This window comes from Spea bombifrons, chromosome 6, assembly GCF_027358695.1.
Source record: "Spea bombifrons isolate aSpeBom1 chromosome 6, aSpeBom1.2.pri, whole genome shotgun sequence".
NCBI lineage: Eukaryota > Metazoa > Chordata > Amphibia > Anura > Pelobatidae > Spea > Spea bombifrons.
Genome location: NC_071092.1, coordinates 1264632 through 1284023, shown reverse-complemented (window position 1 = coordinate 1284023; position 19392 = coordinate 1264632). Strand labels below are relative to the sequence as shown.

The 19392-nt window shown below is 41.0% G+C and overlaps 1 protein-coding gene across 1 annotated transcript in view; it reads right to left on the bottom strand.

The window, feature by feature from the left end:
- The window catches only part of CACNA2D3 (calcium voltage-gated channel auxiliary subunit alpha2delta 3), a 197770-nt gene that overhangs the window by 90097 nt on the left and 88281 nt on the right, over positions 1 to 19392 (bottom strand). The window contains exons 13-14 of the mRNA XM_053470058.1: positions 4470 to 4548; positions 2499 to 2632 (exon numbers count right to left, since the gene is read on the bottom strand). Coding sequence (XP_053326033.1) covers positions 2499 to 2632; positions 4470 to 4548 — 213 coding nt within the window. The remainder of the gene's footprint in view (positions 1 to 2498; positions 2633 to 4469; positions 4549 to 19392) is intronic.

Genomic DNA, 19392 nt, shown 5'->3' with positions numbered 1-19392 from the left:
AATTACAATGAAATCATTAATGGGTTTCAACGGAAACAAAGTACTTTAATATTTATAGCCAAAGTCAAAGTACGTATAGCTCCGGTGGCAAGATGTGAAGCGTCGCAGCGCGTCCCACATGTTCTCCACACTGTTTCGAGAAGGCTCGGGAGGCTATTAAATTTAATGAACCCATCTGCTAGGAGATGGAGGGCCGGGCATAATCCGTTTCCTTGGAGCCATTTAATACAGATGGCGGGGCGCGATCTACATACCCAGCAGGGAGCGCCGCGTCCCCCTCGGAGTGCGCGTGGCTCCGGTTTGATGTTCTGGAGATCTTTTTTGATCTGCTCCATTTTATTAAACAAACCCTACATACAAAGATTCACTCGGGAAACGGGGATATCATTGAAATAAATAATTCCAGGGCTTTTAAAAGTTTTTGCACAATTAATGCTGTGCGCTGAAACTATGAAGCCGCGCTATGAACGACCCACTTCACGGGGGATCCCACCTAAGGCGAAATGCAAAATAAAAACTGCCATTTATCAGAAATCAAGGGGTTTTCAGAAGACCAAACTTTGAGCACAAAGTCGGAATGGCGTCACTACTTCCGTCATCGGCCTGATACAATCTGCATATCTGGGTGACAGAAGCAGCGGGGACTCCGCATGCAATTACGTTTTTTTTAACGTGGAACGGAATAATTCTGTGACACTCGCTTTTAGTTCTGATGAGCACCCACTGAGCTTTCCACTTCCCGGGCCGGAAGGTTTGACTGACATATTGCGTTCGATGAGAGCCGAGCGTCGGTAAGGACTTTGATTGATTCTTTTGTTCTAAAGTGAATTTTGTGGCGTTCCATAAAATATTAACACTTTCTGCCCCACGGACCCTTTATGGGCTTTTGGGTTGCTGTCTCTTCACTATAATATATAGATTCATGATAAAAACCAAAATGACCTCACATTAACTGTCTGATGTATGCTGGGTGTTTTATAAACCTGGGCTCAGTTTTTGGGAGATTTTTTTAGTTATTAGAGACGTATTGTATTGATCTCTCTGGGGAGTCTTAAAAGAAAAAAAAAATCAACGTTTTTTCTATGAAAATATTCAATGTTTTTTTTCTTAAGAATTTAATAACTTTGGAAAGGTTCATAGAATTATTTTTGGAGTGACTCGCATCAGCATTTGATCCGATTCATGCGAAGGCCTGTAAAAATACGGTATTATGTTAACAAATAACCGGTAATAAGGAGCTATCCATCATTTGGTTAAACTAAATTGATATTCTATGAGCCCAATAATTTGTTCCACATTTTCAAGTTTTTTAGTAGCGGCTAAATCGTTGGAAATTCAATAAAGATTTTTTTTTCTTTTTTTTATCCTAAATCAGAAACATTACCTAGATGTCTGCATCGCTCCGTATGGTTTAGGATCACCTATTTATTAAAATGTATCTATACCAGGACTATGACAAAGGCATATTTACCATTAGATACTAATAAACCCCAAAAATATGTATAAAAAAAGGTTTTACGTAAAAAAAATATATAAAACATACACACCTTTAAAATTAATTAAATATTTTTTATGCTCTGGTATGGCATAAAGTTACTCTATCCTCTTCTCAAGTATCTTTCGCCCGTTTTCGCCCAATCAGAATACAGCTTTATGGCATAAATTCCTTAAGTGGCCGTTAAGCATTAGCCCCCTTCCTCCAAACTGCCTTCCTCCCCCTTTTAGCCCGAAGACCCCCGATGCACAGATATTAATGACCCGAAGTTTGTGATCACATGACATGCGCGGGGCTTGTGACATGTAGGATGTTATGGAGAATTATGAGAAGTTCCTGTCCTCCGTATCTTCCAACTTGACGAGCGACGCGGGTTTATCGTTTAGAAGATCCGAGATAGATTGCGGATCCTAAAATGCATTATACTTCCAGCATGTAATAACAATGATCTATAACTGGCCTCTTAAAATAATAATAAAATGGGTGAAAATATCGGTGATATGGAAAAATTCTTAGTTTGAGAAAGCAGAGAAGCCAGTCGGGTACTGGGGGGGAAATAATCATTAGGACTCTTCATCCAAACACAGGACTACATTCTAACCCTACGGCCATGAAAGCAAAATTACACAAAAAGGAGCGATTTTATATATATTTGTTTTTTTTAGATATTTTTTATATTTAAATTTAAAGCATTTCTTTAAAAATCCAACAATGTTTCCAGTTTGCTTTTCAGTCATTCCTAGGATGACCTTTTTCATCAGCTTGGTGTTATATCTTCAAATATTATGAATACATTTAAAGCTGAAGAGATGCAGTGTTTGGAGAGCCCGACGTATCTTATTTCCAGCGTAATTATCCGGTGCTGCGATGAATACGTCTGCGCCATAAACAGCTTCCAGAATAAACAGCGCTGATATAATGCATGCGCCGGCGGGTCGGATAAAGCCTTGGCCCAGAATACCAAGTTAAATGAAGTGCAGACAAGAGCTAACGCCATACTTACTGTGCTGTCGACGTAAGCCTCCGTCCATATGATGTCATGTTCCTGATCAATAACTTTTGGCCGACTCAAGACGTGAAGGTAAGCCATGACGTTCTCCTGCACGTCCGCCAAGGTGGATATCTGGGTAAAGAAACCTGTCGGGAAACAATACGTTGTTTTATAAAATGAGGAAGGGGCCCCTGGGCTCCGCTGGGTGCCTGCTTAGGGCTCTCTCTTTATCACACTTGTTGTCTCTTCAGGTTTGGGTGGAACAGAGTGATGAGGTATGATGTCATATCTCAGCGCTCCGCCACTTAGACCTACAGAGATCATGGGAATGAGGGAATTCGATCCTTTCTATAAACAAATTCCCCCCCCCCGTCCGTTCAAACTCTGAGGGCTTACAGGAAAATGAAAGGATCTCCTCTATTTCACTACCCTTACCAAAAATTACTGCAGTTTTTTCTGAAGTAATACTGCAGTTTTTTGGACATGAAAATCCTGCAATACTGCACTTTTACTGCACATTTACCGCACCTTTTTTTTATATTGCAAACCTACAGTTGTAATTCAAAGTACTGTAGCTTTATTGCATTTGTACTTCCGTACAAAAATAACTGCAGTAAAACTGCAGTACAGTGAAGTACAAATGCAGTAAATGTGCAGTAATGCAGTTTTTTCATGTCCAAAAAATAGCAGTATTACTTCAGAAAAACTGCAGTAATTTTTTTGTAAGGGTAAGAAGTCGAGTGGTCATGAAGTTAAGATTTATCTCGACTAACCAGACTCCAGTCTCAGGCCCCCACATGCTAATCATTCTTCATAGGTAAATCACTACAAGGAAACATAACCACAAGGTGCAGTGTCCGGGGTCTATTAATCCCCCCAGGGAAGCAGGGTAGGTAGTTAGGGCCCCGCCACTTGCATCTCATAACCTTTTCTATATCCGCAGAGTGCAGGGATTTCTAAACCCAACGCCGATTGTTTGTTCAGCTTAAACCCCTCTTCGTAGGAAGCGATGAAGCCGCGTTCTCCGCCGGTTACTCTCCACCGTCACCTTTTTCTGTGTTTATTATTAAAGATCTGATCCAGATCTTTTAATTTTTTTCGTCGTTTAACTTTCAGAGGAATCCTCGGCCGCGAGTCGTCGGGAAAATTGACCGTCAGCTCTGGAACGCGCCGGGATTTCTGCCTCTTGATTGTTTTAATGTATTTAAAATGGGCTGCCGCTACGCGCCATTAAACCCCCTCTCCCAGAAGACGCGTCCTACTTCTCCATCGCATGTAACGGAGGAGCGCGGGCCGCTTGCGCTCTCACATTAGAAGAGAAGGGAGTCACGGCGTCCCCGGTGATCGATTGCCCAGACAAGGACATCGCTGTCCGCGGCTCAGTCGGGTGGAAAACCTGCAGACTGTCATAAACCGCGCGGCGCTCAGGAGGGAAATGAACCTCCGATAAAATTGATTTTAGGACCGCTGACCTGTTTGACTGCAGCGTGTTTAGCTCATGCGCGCCTCGGATTAAACTGCAGCAGAGCTACTGAACCAAGACGCGAATTCTATCTCCTCTCACACCGCCGGCAGCGGAAGATACACGCGGGGTATAAAGGAAGCCTTTATGGTCTTAGGTGGGAATGAAACTGAAGCACAAATGCAGGCAGGTAGCTAAAGGAGCCGCAAAATATCGGGAGTGTCGGCGGGTATGAAAAGGTAAAGGTGTAAATGCGTGCGAAATTCCCGGACAGGGGTGCAGGATCAAAAAACGATATTTTATAAAAATTCCAAACACGCTCAACAACATTTCAAATTCTTCTTCTCCTCCAGAAATGCAAAAATATAATAAAATAGCCCAAAATAGGTTTAGTTACGCACTGTGGAGGCATTCGTCAGGAATGCACGTTATACGAATAAAGGAGCCTGCAGTGCTTATTAATCGTTTTAAATAAAAGTGTAGAAAACAGGGTTAAATGCGAACAAAACACATAAACGCACCTTTGTTAGCGCACGCCATCCACTTCAGGTTATCGGCGAACGCCGCTTCTCTTCCTATCAAATAGGTGAAAATCCGGACCTAAAAATAAAGAAATTACAGAAGGGGTTTCTATGGCAACTTGGCTTCATTGGGTGGGAAATGCATTTTAATGAATAATTTGGGGATTGAAAAAAAACAACTCAAATTTTTTTTTTAGAAATGATTGAAATTGGTCGGCATATTTCCATTGGCCGTGGTAGGCATTCGTAGTAGCACCTAAGAGTCTCGAGGCAGCAAAGCAGATACCGTGGCTGAAAGTACGAAACCCAAACCAACAAAGACTTGAAGACTAAACTCCAGGACCAGCTCTAAGTTATGTCTTTGAATGTAATAAATAAGTAAATTACAGATTTTTTCCCAAAAAATACCCAATATGTGCAGCCTAGAATTATTATTTTTTTTTAGTAAGAAAGTCCCTGTTTTTGTGGAACGCGATGAGAAATTCCGTCTGGATCCCTGAAGAAGCAGATCGGATTCTCACTGTCGCTGTCATAGAACCTCTGATAGAACCCTGCATGAAATTGCATCATCTATTCATCGCTAATCAGTCCAAATTCGGGGTTTCTTAGCTTTTTATGTTATTTTATTTATGAAGAAACTCGAATTTGATGACTTCTTCCCGTTAATAATGCGGTGCGGTCATTACGCTTATTATTGGAACCACTAACCACTAACTGAGGGAAACGTCCAACATGTTACAGCCAAAGACCCGTTTCCCTTCATATTTAATGACTTCCAGTTGCTGAAAGAGCCACGTGTTTTCGGAAGTCCAGCGAGTGAGTTGGCCGCGGGATCGGGAACGTCTGAACACCGTTCTGCTATCGCTACTATTTATTGAGCAATCGTCATGAACCAAAAGGGATGGCGATCATCTGTTTCATCTACAGAAGCCATAAAAAAAACCTAAGAATTTTAATTGACTGAATTTTACATGATCAATGGGTTTCCGTCTCATTTAGTACATTCCAACCAGGAGACCCCTCTCTGAAACAAATTAAGTTTGTGATTTATCAAAGTCCCAGCTTCAAAGTCCATTCGCAAGACAAAGAGCCAAGCAAAGCGCAATCAAAGCAAAATCATTTTCTTATTTTTGTCCTTCATCAAACAATTTGTCCTAAAAAATAAAAATGTCTTTTTTTTAACGTGGATGGAGAGCGGGGTATGCCGGGTCTGTACAATGTTACTCCTTTGGGATAAATATCTTTATTTGGATGATTTCCCTGATAATTCCTCGAAAACCTTTTCAGAGAAGGCGAGTGCATGATAATTCACTTCACTTTGATTTTATCATCTCGTTACTTAGTAACACATTTACTTGTTTGTTATTATCCGTTAGGTTTGCATCATTCTTGAAAATGTTTGAACTCGGCCCCCCAGCGTTTCTTTTTTATGTTTTATCTTCATTCTGGCCCCCAGCCCGGCTTTTCTCCCCATCACAATAACTTATAATGCTGAGGGTGCGACTCGTCATAACGGTTCAATGTTTTATCTACAAAATATGGTTTTATAACCAAAAAATAAAGTAACATTTTCTTTTCATGTGTTGTCAAATGATATTACTAGATCGTGGAATTATTATAACATTTTGGGGCTTTTAGATACAATTAATTATATCTTAAGAGGGCTCAGAATCTGTAGGTATGACCTCAGCCTCGGCATAAGGACCTTGGTTCCTTGGTTTAATACGGTGTATTCCCGGGGGCCACACAATTAACAAGATTCTGTACCCAACATCCTCCCTCTGTCTAGACTATAAAGGATCTCCAAACCTTGAAAGTACCTATTGGTACCCCATTCAGTAAAAATGAAGTCTATTACAACAATCTCTCAATCAATAAACACATTCTGTATGTACAATCCGGTAAAAAAAAATAAAAAGCATTCTATATCAGGACGAGGTCTTTTGCATTTATACATCACTTCCTTTACAGCAGCTGCCTGACATTGAGCACTATTCAGTGCTATTCTGTGTGTTCTTCATTGTAATCTATGTTCCTCTCTGTATTTTGTATATTTTGTGTATTTTGTTCATGTTTTTTCTTTCACTCTGAGGCTACCTGAAGGTTGTTTGATAATCTCTCCAACTCCCCTGAGTTTTTTGACCCTATACTTTTGTTTTGGTGAAAGGGACATCGTTTGTGGAAACTTCAGCCTTGTCTGTTGATTAATAAGAATCACAGCCTCCTAGTAAATAGTAAAAAAAACCACTAAGATTTACCACGGAGTGGGTAAGAAAATAAAAACTCGCTTTAAGAAAATAATTCAAACAATGTATCGGTCAAAAATATAAAAATACAGTAAAAAAACTAGAATGAATCATTAAAAACCATTAAATGTAATCGAGTTAGTAGAAAATCCCCTTCCAGATCAGAGTTGTTTACAGTAAAGGCTACGTTTGGGTCATTCCTCAGCTTTTTCCAATTTTATTCGTTTTGCAGATTTATTGAAACGGAGAAAAAGAAAATGCTTATTCAGCATTACTTGGTCGTGGCTACTAAGGAGCAGCCCTTATCTCTATTCATGCGCGTTTCAGACATTTCTAGGGGGCAGGGGTCGGCATGGCACCAAAAATGGCAGATTTATAGGCAGAGCAGGCTTCTAATACGTCGTGATACCCATCTGTGGACTAACATTAAAGTTAATTACAGTCAAAATTATAGAGAAGGCTGCTTTTTAAGGTGTGACTTCGTACATTTTAAAGAAAAAAAGATGTTTATTGTCAGCGGCAAACCCCTAGGGTTGAGTTTTTAAAGTTTCAAAATTCTTTGAAGCAATAATTCAATCGACAAAAAAAGTTTAGAGTGAATCCATTGGACAATCGGAGGATCTTTAGGGAAGAAGATTTACTGCAGGCGACTGCTGTCCGGTGACACTTATTCCCCCCTGATACATTCCGGAGACACTTACAGATAAATACAATTCCAGCCGTAACACAACCGCCGACACGGAACTGCCCCTAGGGGGCGCTCTATTCTCGAATCAAACAACCGGAAGCACGATTATCACAAAGGACACACATCGGTTACTGGGACACGTTAAACACTGGCGTGGGGCAAATAGTGGCCTGAAAAGCCCAATTATTACAGAAAATAATATTGACTCCTTTGCTCAATGAAACGATACAAATGAGTGAGACGTCCGACCCAAAAACGTGTGATGTGAGGTTAGATTTCGGTAACAGGATAAGTTTTTTTAACCCTTTGTTTGGTTTTATTCTTTTAGGCAAGACTTAACTCGGAGGCGAGTAGACTTCTTCCTGACGTCCAGGGATTTTCCACCATATTTCCACTTATTTCCACTTATTTCTCATATTTTTTCTAATTTTATTAACCTGTTCAGCCCGGGTTTGTCCGCACCGAGAGCTCTTATTGTCTCACCTGCTCCTTAAACTGCACTTAAAACATTCTAGTAAAAGCAAACGGAAGCGCCTCGTCCCCTTTATTACATGGCTGCGCTGCCCAATATGCAAATGAATGGTTATCACGTCTGCATTCACGCAGTTAAACACTAATAATCCGCCCCCCCCTCCCGAACAGGGATATTTGCCACACCTTGGCATTCAAAGGGTTAAGAGGTAAAATAGCTCTCATATACTCTATCTATTTTTTTTCCAGAATAATATTATTTAAGTGATTAAAAATTAATCTCGCTAAATCCTTTTTTTCTTCCTAGAGTGAGATTTAGAGGCGATAAATATTTTATTTTCTAGCCTAATTAGCGGCAGTTACCTAACTCTATCTGCTGAAAGGGCCCCGGGGCCGAGCGTTAACCTTTGTCTATCCCACGTCCTACAAGCGAAGTCAGAACAAGCGGCAATTAGACGATTCCAATTTCTCCGAAATAGAATTTCTATTATCGTCTCATTAAAGACCAAAATCTTTACCCCCCCCAAAGGCCGGCTCGGAGAAGGCAAATTACCCGCAGCCCGATGTTTCTCTGTGTCGGCCGCACGAAGCGCCTCGCTGCCGGGCTAACGGAGATCATATTTAAGTCAAATTAATGAGATCTCAAATTAGTCCAGCTGCCCCCTTGGCACAAGGAAAGTGACAAACGTCTGAGCTCTGGGCTGACGTGTGGAGCACAGCTGTTTGTTAACAGGCGCCATAGGCCATGCAGCTGCCGAGGAGCCTGATTACATTAAAATATGGAAATCTCAGAATATGAAGAGGAAAAAAACACTTAAAACGCCCTTATCTACACCAAAAAGGGCTGGAGACCTCCCGGGGCACTCGGGGGCTTCTTACATAGAAATGGGGGCAGTTGGAAGCTCCACTGGAGGGTTAGGATACTAATTGCAAGCTCTGTGGTCCGGAAGGTGAAGTTCCTGCTAGGTTCTTGAAACCCGCCATAAGGACGCTGAGACGTACCCTGCGTGTACCGTAAACCGGATTCAATTATACCCCCGGATCTGTGTCTGGCAGAGACATAAAGGACAGATGTGAATAATCGGGGGCGGCTACCCCTGCACTCCAGCTGCCACCGGTCATTCCCACAGCATTTTATTTGCTTTTTGGATGGCTTTGCATAGTGGGATTTATAGCCCATGATAGCCGAGGGGTGACAGCATTCATCCCGCTGGTGTCCCCATCCCTGTAGCTTGAAAACTACGAGGCAATAAGTTTATGGGTAACTAAAACGTATCCACTAGCTGCTCTCTGTACACACAACCCTTCTACAAGTGGTGACATCACATGGATTGCATGTGCTGCTATGACATCATGGCAGCTTATAAGAAGGAACTCGCTAAGGAGTCTATAAAGATGTGTGATACAAGGGGGGGATAATGAAGAATGTTTGTTATCTGCCCTTTACGGCTGAAAATAACTGTTTCAGTTTTCTTTGAAAATAAAAACACTTACTGTGTGCAGAAGATCGGATGCCAGTGATTTGAAAGATAACGTCTGACCCTCAGGGGGTAAATCCTCGCTTTAAAGCCCAATGACAAGTAAATTACCTCTGAAAGTAATGGGAACCCCCGCAGGTTCCGCTCCCAAAACGCTTGGATCAGAGATCCTTAAAGAGATGATAATGCTCAGAGAACATGGAGCGTGCGCGTTTTATCTAAGATATATACAGGGTTAAATCGACCAGCACGAAAAGTTTAAAAATCAGACAATTTATGTGTCACAGATAAAAAATATCAAATCCCGTAAGATATACAGCAGTGACGTATAACTACTAAGAGGGATGATGACCGCAGACAAGCAAACATTTACGTGTTAATCAATCAACCATATAACAGGAAATGAAGTCACATGATGTCACCAAACAGGAAATTAAATTGTATGATGTCAGACAATAAACAGGAAATTAAACCTCAAGCTCCTCGTCTTTTTATAGCGTCTTTTGTCTTTTTTTTTCTCCCTTAAATTTTACCCTGGATAAAAACTTGGGGAAGTTTAAACAAAATGTATTCATTTCTTTAGATTTACCCATCAATAACGCACGATTCTAGAATTCTTATCAGAACGTTACCAGGAGCCACAACAACTGCCCAAAGCATACAAAACGCTGATTACAATATAAACGAACCCGGAAAAAGTGTTTGTTTCTTCTTCTCACCTGTTTAATAAATAAATCTAAAAATGGAGCCTCTGGGGAGTGTTAATAGGGGCGCAAACTATTTAAGCATTAATCTCCTCCGCGGTGGTTGGTTGCGTAGAAAGCAATGTTTAAATTATATGAGAAGGACGCGTATTCCCTGAGAGTCAAAAGTAAATTAGTAAAGCGGAAGGCAGAAGGATGATTGAGGATTCGCTTTCTGTGTTCCACGCAAAAGCAAATTAAAAGAATTAAAAGCCTCGAGGAAAATGTGTTGTCAAATGATGTTTCTGATGTGTTTACCAGACACCGAAATGATGAAGCTGGAGGAAGGAGAACGTCCTCTAGAATTCACAGGCTGAGGACCACCGGGCTTTATCCTGGGAACAGGAGAGACGACAATGACTTCGTTTAAATGACAACATTTTCCGGCCTTCTTACCGTTTACGAAACTAGACCAGCGTTTGGAAGCCATCTTGAAAATGAAGATGCGGTTGAATCGTTGACTTCTTTTCTTCAGTGCAGTTTCGACCCCAAAAAAATAGCGAATACCCTCGTTCGTTAAAATTATCTTTGGAAAAAAGTTCTATATTCCAGGCAAAAAAAAACCTGTTCTTCTGTTTCTGTTCTCTGCTCCCAGGAATGGCATCGATCATCGCCCGCATCTGAAGGATCTGCTTGACTAAAATCAGTGTATTTTTTGGCATTGTCCCTTGAAGGCTGTCTTCGGGACGAAACCAGCAGCGACCGCGCCATGCTACCGGCAGCCTGACCCAATGGACTTGCCGGTGGGCCAAAGCGGTTCAATGTATGCCATTGGGAAATGCAGCAGATTGGGATATCCTTCATCTTCATAAGAAAACCGAGCATCAGCCCACGGGCGAGTTGGGTCTTTATCAAAGTTGATTCCTTTTATTGGGTCAACATAAAAAAAATATAAAGTTACAAAAACTTCCGGGATCCCATAGATGGAAATCCCACCAGAAGAAGAGACATCGGGGGTCTTAAAAGCTTAAACTTTACAATGTTTTTCTTCTATTGGCCGAATGAAAAAGTAGGAACTCCAACTAAAAACTCTTCTGTGAAATGCACAAAACTACAGGCATCGCAGTGCAGATTTTTTTTTATTTTCTTGGCAAAAAGAGATTATTAACTAGCAATTATTACGAAAACACAAAGCGACATCGTTAAATCATTCCCCGCTATCTCTTACCCAACACTTTTCAGCTTTACAATTCATTAAAGAGGCTGTAATGACAAAATAATTGCAACGCGGTATTTATTATTACGAGGGCTGCCAACATTTTGACAGCAATGTACGAAACGGGGATCATAAAAACTCTGAAACAGATACTGGGTTTCATGTGGGAGATGGCGCTTCTAGTTAACTAAATGTTTACATTTTTTTATTATTTAATGTATTTTTAGAATAGATCAGCTTTTTTGGCGGGTTTTCCATCATTTTTCATATTCGGAGTATTTGTTCTGTGTATTTGTTTTAAGAAGCCCTAAGAGTTTGCAATATTTCTGGATTTTTTGGCTAGATTAGCCCTCTGTCTTGGGGTTCCCAAGTGGATGAGTGTTGGTTCATAGACTTTCCACGGGACGCCCAGGACCTTCAGCGTGCAGCAGGTCCTCGGCACCGGCGCCCTTAATGCTGAGCACCAGGATATGACATCATATGAGGGGGCTCTGTCCTCACAAGCTGCACCATAGTGTTATTAGGCTGGTTGGGGAGATCCCTGATCTCCTATTAAGCAGTGATGCTATATGGAGCCCGATCTCCCAAGAGGGCCGTTGGCTCCCTGTTATGTGGCAAATGACCCCCCCCCGACCTGCCTCCTTAGGTCTAGTTGGCCAGAATACACCACTGAGGACACCAAAGGGTTAAACCAACCATGTGAATATCACGGCAAATTGTTACATTTTAACCAGAATCCTAAGCTTTAAATAAATTGCTGTAATTATCATATCGGCAAAAAAAAAAGGGGGAGCAGGAAACTGCGCAGTGATTGGCAGTGAAATATTCCTCCGCTCCGTGGCGCCCGGCGTGAGATAAGCAGGACAAGCCCCTGGTAAATATTTATAACTGCCGAGGCGATCTGCCCCGGACATCAGAGCTCTGCTTTCTGTCGTAATCAACGACTTCATTCCGCTAACGTGATGGAATCGTTACTTTCATAGAATTCATCCGGGAACAGAGATCTCAGACGATTCCTGTTCAGCATCCGAAAATATAATATGTCGATTAATAATATCTAATGAGACCTGTGGGCTATGCGAGTTCGGTTTACATGCGCGGCTGTCAGGGGGGCTTTCTGGCGGCCCTCCATATGCTCCGTGTGATCCGCCAGTCTGTTAGACATTCATGCCGGTGACTCGCGGATTTACCTGAGTCATCATGTTCCTTTCTTAGAACAGAGAGCGTTCTGACATGAAGAATTTAGCTTATTATATAAGCCGTCGCAGGAATTGTGTCTGCGATAGGTATGCGTGTTTTTGGTCCTATGGGGAGGAAAAAAATCTGAAATTCTTAGAACTCGACTGACCCTCTCAATCAGCACATACCTATTATATGTGTCCAAATGACTTTTTATTGGCAAGCGTCCCACATTCTGGAGCGAAAAGCGCTTTTCCCGTCTCACATGCTGGATGTTTTTATTTAGCCAGTCAATTCGTTTAAATCTATCAATGATTCTCGGATCGGAGCGCCAGACCGAGCTATAATCACACAACAGCCGAGCGGCGTCAGAACATCGTTCTCTGCAGAAAGGAATAATAATAAAATATATATATAGATAGATATAAAACGGTTCCGATACAATACGGGTTCCGGACCATTCTGACCGTACTCATTAGGGGTTCTAGCTCACTATGCAACGGTACCCGTAACACTCAGGGGTATACTAAGTCGGGTGCCGTGGTGGCACAGCATGGAGATTTTCCAGTAGCCGTGGTGCCCAGCAGGGTCACGTAATACGATTTGCCCGACCACGGGGTAATAGGGCGGAAAAAGCCTTCACTGTGAGCTGCAGGGCTCTGTCCGAGCTAAGAGGGAGGGAAGAACTCTGTTAGCAGCAGGGGTGATTGGAGAGAGTGTGTGAATGAATCTGCAAGCATAGGATGTTGGAAGTGAGTGTGTGAGTACGTTTATGATGTTAGCTTGTGGATGAGTATATGGTGTAAGCATGTGTGTGTGAGCATATGGTGTGTAAGTGTTTGGTATTTGCATGTGTGTGTATATGTTAGTATATGCTATTAGAGTGATTGTGTGTGTTAATATTTGGTGTCAGCATGTGTGCGTGTCAGTGCATGCTGTTAGTGTGAGTGAGTGTGTCAGTGCATGCTGTCAGTGTGAGTGAGTGTGTCAGTGCATTCTGTCAGTGTGAGTGAGTGTGTCAGTGCATGCTGTTAGTGTGAGTGAGTGTGTCAGTGCATGGTGTTAGTGTGAGTGAGTGTGTTAGTACATGCTGTTAGTGAGTGAGTGTGTTAGTGCATGCTGTTAGAGTGTCCAGAGTGTCCTTACTCTTAGTGGTGCAAGGGACAGAAGGGAGGGATGGTGTGTGTATGTGTAAGTGTATGGTGTTAGATTGAGTTAGTTTATGTTTTACTTACGGAGGGTGTTAAAGAAATAACTGCACCCGGGGGCCACTAACTCTCATCTCACCTCTGATAACCTAAATCAGCACCAAATTTAAAGCCAGGATATATTTTTCTTAAACTCTTCCTAGTAATAATAGATGTGTTTTTGGTAATTAGCTTCTTCGCACAGAGACCCTACTCTTGTATATATTCTATATATTATAAATATGATATCGTATTTCTCAGAAGGAAGAATAATTTGTGCCGCGTTGCTCAGCTTCCCCATCTGGGCTGCTTGCAATTTTGTTTTGCTTAAAAAAAATGGAAAACATAGGTTTTAAGTTGTTTGACTGCTGGAATTTGTCCGATTTTTGATGTTTTATTGCATATGTGAAATGCGCTTTGCCTGGCAGAACGCTCGGCTTTGCATACAGAGACCAATTTTACTCTTTCTGCTGTAAGACTGGAAACATATGTTACAAACGGGGTTTATGTCATTTTAATGAAAGGACACAGAAATGTTCTCAATGCCCCAAAACGTATAACCTTTTAGAATTTTTCCGCTTAAAACTAGACCTGCTATTCTTATCATATTATAAATTCCTTGCATTCCACTCATTAAATCGTACAATAATATTTAAAAAAATAATTAACTTTAAATAAAATAAATATAAAATACATGAAAAAATCACCTTAATAAATATATATATATATTAAATAAATGCCTCAGAATCCTTCGGAATCATTTATCGGGGGGGGGGCTTTTTTATATATCTTATAAATGTCTGCCACGCTGATCTCTAGAATTAATGAAACTGATAATTCACTTTTTTTCACTTTTCTATAGAAATTTAACCGCTGTTGCCAGATTCAACTGAAGAACAACCTTTTATAACCCTTTATAATCCTCAACTACTCTTAATTTCTAGATTGTAAGTTTATGAGCCAAGCTCTCTGTGCCTGATGTACCGGTTCGTCTTGGTCTGTCGGTTCTGGTTAAGTCAGACCCTTTGAATGGCGGGACTGTAAGAAGCTCTGCGCTATATAAATAAAAGACAATAATAATATAATAATAATATAATAATGATAATAATCCTAATAATAATATAATGATGATGATGATGATGATAATAATAATAAAAATAATAATAATAATAATCCTAATAATAATATAATAATAATGATGATGATAATAATAATAATAATAATAATAATAATAATAATCCTAATAATAATATAATGATGATGATGATGATTATTATAATAATAATAACAATAATTGCTGCTGCAATCATACAGTAACCTAAAAACTAATCCCAGCCGGCAACACAAAGCCGGGAGACTCGCCGGAACCCAACGAAATAGCAAAATACAGACACAAGATGGCAGTAAGGGTAGAAAAAAACCCGGCGAGCTCCATAACTACGCTTCTCACGCTGCTCCTCGTTTAACGTTAAGTATGAAGTTTGCAAAATCCGGAAGAAAACATTTTATTGAACGTTTCTTCTTCCTGCTTTTATTACAAAGCATTTGTTTCATTAAAAATTCACGAAAGACTCCAACGCATAAATACCAATAAATGCAAGATATCAATAAAAAAGCAGACACAGAACCTGCCGGCAGATCGGCCCCATCCGGCCCCCGTCTAGTCTGTCCGTTTCTGCTGCTGTATAGACTCAACCCTTAATCAGTCGTTGGTCTCGTCTTAGATTCAGGAGCTGTATGTCTATCCCATGCATGTTTAATACCCTCACTGTGTTACTACATCTGCTGGGAGGCCGTTCCACTTATTCACCACACTATCACTAAAGTAAAAGATGTATACAATGAACAAATGAATTAATAAATGCGCTGTTACAATACGTAATCCTTCACTAAAAATCCGATTCTGGGATGAAAGTAACATCTAGAACTAAATATTTACCCCTCAATTACAATGTAACAAAGTGTTTACACGCAGCCATCATATCTCCCATCATGCTCTTCACTGCCTGCTTTTGATGGCACTTGTGATGGTTTGGGAAGTTACTTTACCCAGATTTCAACTTTACTGTCATTAACTAACCGGATATCACAGAGGCGCCTAAATCAGTTTGTACCTCGTGTACCGAAAGACTTAATAATTTGACGGACGCTCGCGGAATATCTAAAGTCCGAGGGCCGCTCAAATTCCCGGAGGACGCGGCTTCACATCCGAAATCCGTAATTACAACGGGCACTCCTGATTGTTTCACCGCGGGCAATCAAATCGTACATTTCCACGGCGAGTTAAGACCTTATCCCCTTCCCGTACGTAGATCGTTACCGGGACGCAGCTTAATGCCAAAACCCGGGAATAATTCCACAATGTTTCAAATCGATGTCGGAAATTTTAATTCGCTCAGCCATCTGGTCCTCTTCATCGTTTAATTCAGACACAGTTATAACGAAATTACTTTTCAAAAGCTGTTAAATTCTAAAAAAAAAAAAAAAATGCAAGCTGCAGATGAAACTAAAAGAACCTGAGAACCTCAACTCAACCCAAAGGTCAATTATCAGTCATTATCTCGAAGAATCATTTAAAGTTTTTATTTTGTTTGTTTTAAAGAAGCCATGATTTTGATTTTTTAGTCGCCAACTCAACGGATTCCTTCATCCATCTGATGTTGATTTACCCCAAAAAAGGGCAAATCCGTGTCACCTTGTTTTGTTACTGTTACTTTGTTACTTTGTGACTTCGTACACTCGGGAGCCTCTTTAATCTTGGCTGTAAAATGAAGTCCATCCATATGTGCTGCAGAAATGACGATTTTACATCGATTGTGACCTCTATTTGTTAACAAGCTACAAAGAAAGACATCATTTGCCCAAATTTCCTCTCTTTCACACCAAAAAATGTAAAAAGCTGGAAACATTAAATGGCGTTCTTCCGCATTGTCACCCATCGGTCCTGCGGTGCGGATCGACCTCCGTCATGCGTGAGCGAGTCGCTTCCCTCCGCAGTCTCCCTGCCACCGCTGCGATTCATTACGGCCCCGACCATCTCGGAAGGGTTCCTGTGATTTATTACGGCTTAGAGTTCGGCACCGGCGGTAAGGACATGTAAATGCTCTGCGAAGCTTGCAGGGTCTTGAAGGAAATACAATATAATCCGAATACAAAAGACTCCGGGGCAATAAATGTCGCATGGAAGGGGCCAAAGCTTCTACCCTACATTACAAAGTTATTAAAGTGTCAGAGAAGATTCTATTTGTAAAATCATTACTTTGTGATAGAGTGTGAGAGAACATAATAAAGTGAATGAGAGCGTGACAGAGTATGAGAGTGTGAGAGAGCATGAGAGAGTGAATGAGAGTGTGATAGAGTGTGAGAGAGCATGAGAGAGTGAATGAGAACGTGAGAGAGTGAATAAGAGTGTGAGAGAGCATGAGAGAGTGAATGAGAGTGTGATAGAGTATGAGAGTGTGAGAGAGCATGAGAGAGTGAATGAGAACGTGAGAGAGTGAATAAGAGTGTGAGAGAGCATGAGAGAGTGAATGAGAGTGTGATATAGTATGAGAGTGTGAGAGAGCATGAGAGAGTGAATGAGAACATGAGAGAGTGAATAAGAGTGTGAGAGAGCATGAGAGGGTGTGAGTGAGGGAAAGTAACAACAAATTTTGTATGTAAATACAAAAAGCACTCTGAATTTCGGTAACCGTTGGACTCCAATTAAATATTATTTTCAGGAAGAAATCTATCGAGTGAGTTCTCGTTTCAGATAAGGAGTAAAGTCTTGCCTGCTTTTCCTCGGGTGACTCACGTGGTTCATGTTTAACGTAATATTACCGTCCGAGCGCCTCCTCTTTAATGTCTGACCAATGGGCTGAAAGGAGGGGATTTCGTTCGAAACGTTTGGGGCGTCGGTGAAAATCCAGTCAGATTTCAAAAAACAAAGAAAATATTAGATTTATAAAGAAAACAGGAAGCCATAACAGACGGTGCGTTCTGTGACGAGACTAACGAGATAACCGCATCCTATCAGAAATCCACACAGCGGCGACACCAGGTGCTCCTTGGAGTTCATTTCTTCCAATTTGTCGAGCTTTTTAAATAAAGGTTCTGCTGATTTACCGGCGTGGACAGACGCTCGCTAATGCTTTAAGTGCATTTTAAAACACTTACATTTGTTGAAAATAAAAGTCCTGAGATGATAGCACCCGGAATGTGTAAATTAAGAAAGCATGACATCATTGGCTCTACGTCTGTCGATGATGTCATAACCTCACCAAAACATATGGAAAAACACAAAGATTTTTATCAACAGATCATAAAAAGCGGTACTTTTTAAAGCCTTTGCGATATCATTTTAAGATTTTAAGGGGATTTTATCGTGAATTTTTTGCTCCACAATTAAATATTATATTAAGATCTTTTTTCCTAGGAGTTGGAAGGATGGTTGGTTGGGTGAGTAACATGTTTCACGACTCGACCGCATGTTATATATCACCCTCATATAGATAACTCTAGAAACGGATGAAAAAATAAAACAAATAAAATAAAGAAATGTCTAGAAGTAAACCAACAATGGCGGATGATTCTGTAATAAATAATTGCCCCGACCCAAGCGGTCGTTGACGGTTGTTGGGCAGAGGACCTCGCGGGAACCTGAACGCTTGGAAGGTTAATGTAGCATTTGATCGCCACATGTTAAAGAAAACACACGCGGAGGAACGACGCGCGGAGCCAATAAACTGATTTCCGAAGTGAGCGATGTCATAATTAACTCTTTACAGCAGAATTGTTTCATAGTTGGAACAGAAAAACGTCGTTTAAATGGATACATAAAAGTCTTGGCGATCCGGAGGACTCCGTACGGCAGGACCCCGGGTCCCTTCTTAGAACTTTAACTGAATTGAGAGCTGATTTGTTCGGTTGTAAAACTGATTGCCTGTTTTGGAAACGGATTATGCTAAAGATTATGGAAGGATTCAGACAATAATTTGAAATGCGGTTTATGTTCCCCAGATGGAAAACACATTCCCCGTAGACACAACATCCCTTTTTTTTTTACAGTAACTTTGCGTTTGGAAGATATGACAGAGTCTGCTTGATTTGCAGCCGTGCCTGGATACCACGCTGTCCACATTGCTTCCAGATCGTGCCGTTTATTCCGTCCATTCGAGCCGCCGTGCCAACGCGATTATGAAAGGCTAATCTCCGATAAGAAATTTCAGCTATTTTCTCCTCGCAGATCTGAATGCGTCCAGATGTTCCGGTTGAAACGATGCGTTATTTATATCGGACCCCTTTGAATGCAGAAACAGACTTTTTTTTTGTGGCCCGTTCATGCCAGGTATGACGCGATGCTCGGAACTCTACATGAGTTTTCAAGATGGAATCATAAATTATTCACTATATTCTTAAGGCGTATAAAGACAAGTGGCATTTACTTAAAACCCAAAATAATTTTCTCCTTGATACCATATTTGGGCTAATGCTGAAGAAATAGACATGAACAGACATGGCCAACGTGCATCTGGTTTTGGTGGACTGCATCAGTTGGGTCTCACCATGGGATTGGCATTAAATATGAAAATAGATGAAAATAGATGTGAACTTCATCGCCTGATTAATAAGAATCCAACCTGCCGCTGGAGCAGGACATCAGTTGCGTATGGAGCGATATTGGCCAACGGCCCACTGGGCATTTGCTGGTGTGTCAGAGGGCCGGTCTAGGCCTATCTATGAATCCATTGGCACTTAATCATTGATAGGGGCGGTGAAAGTGGTTATGTTTAG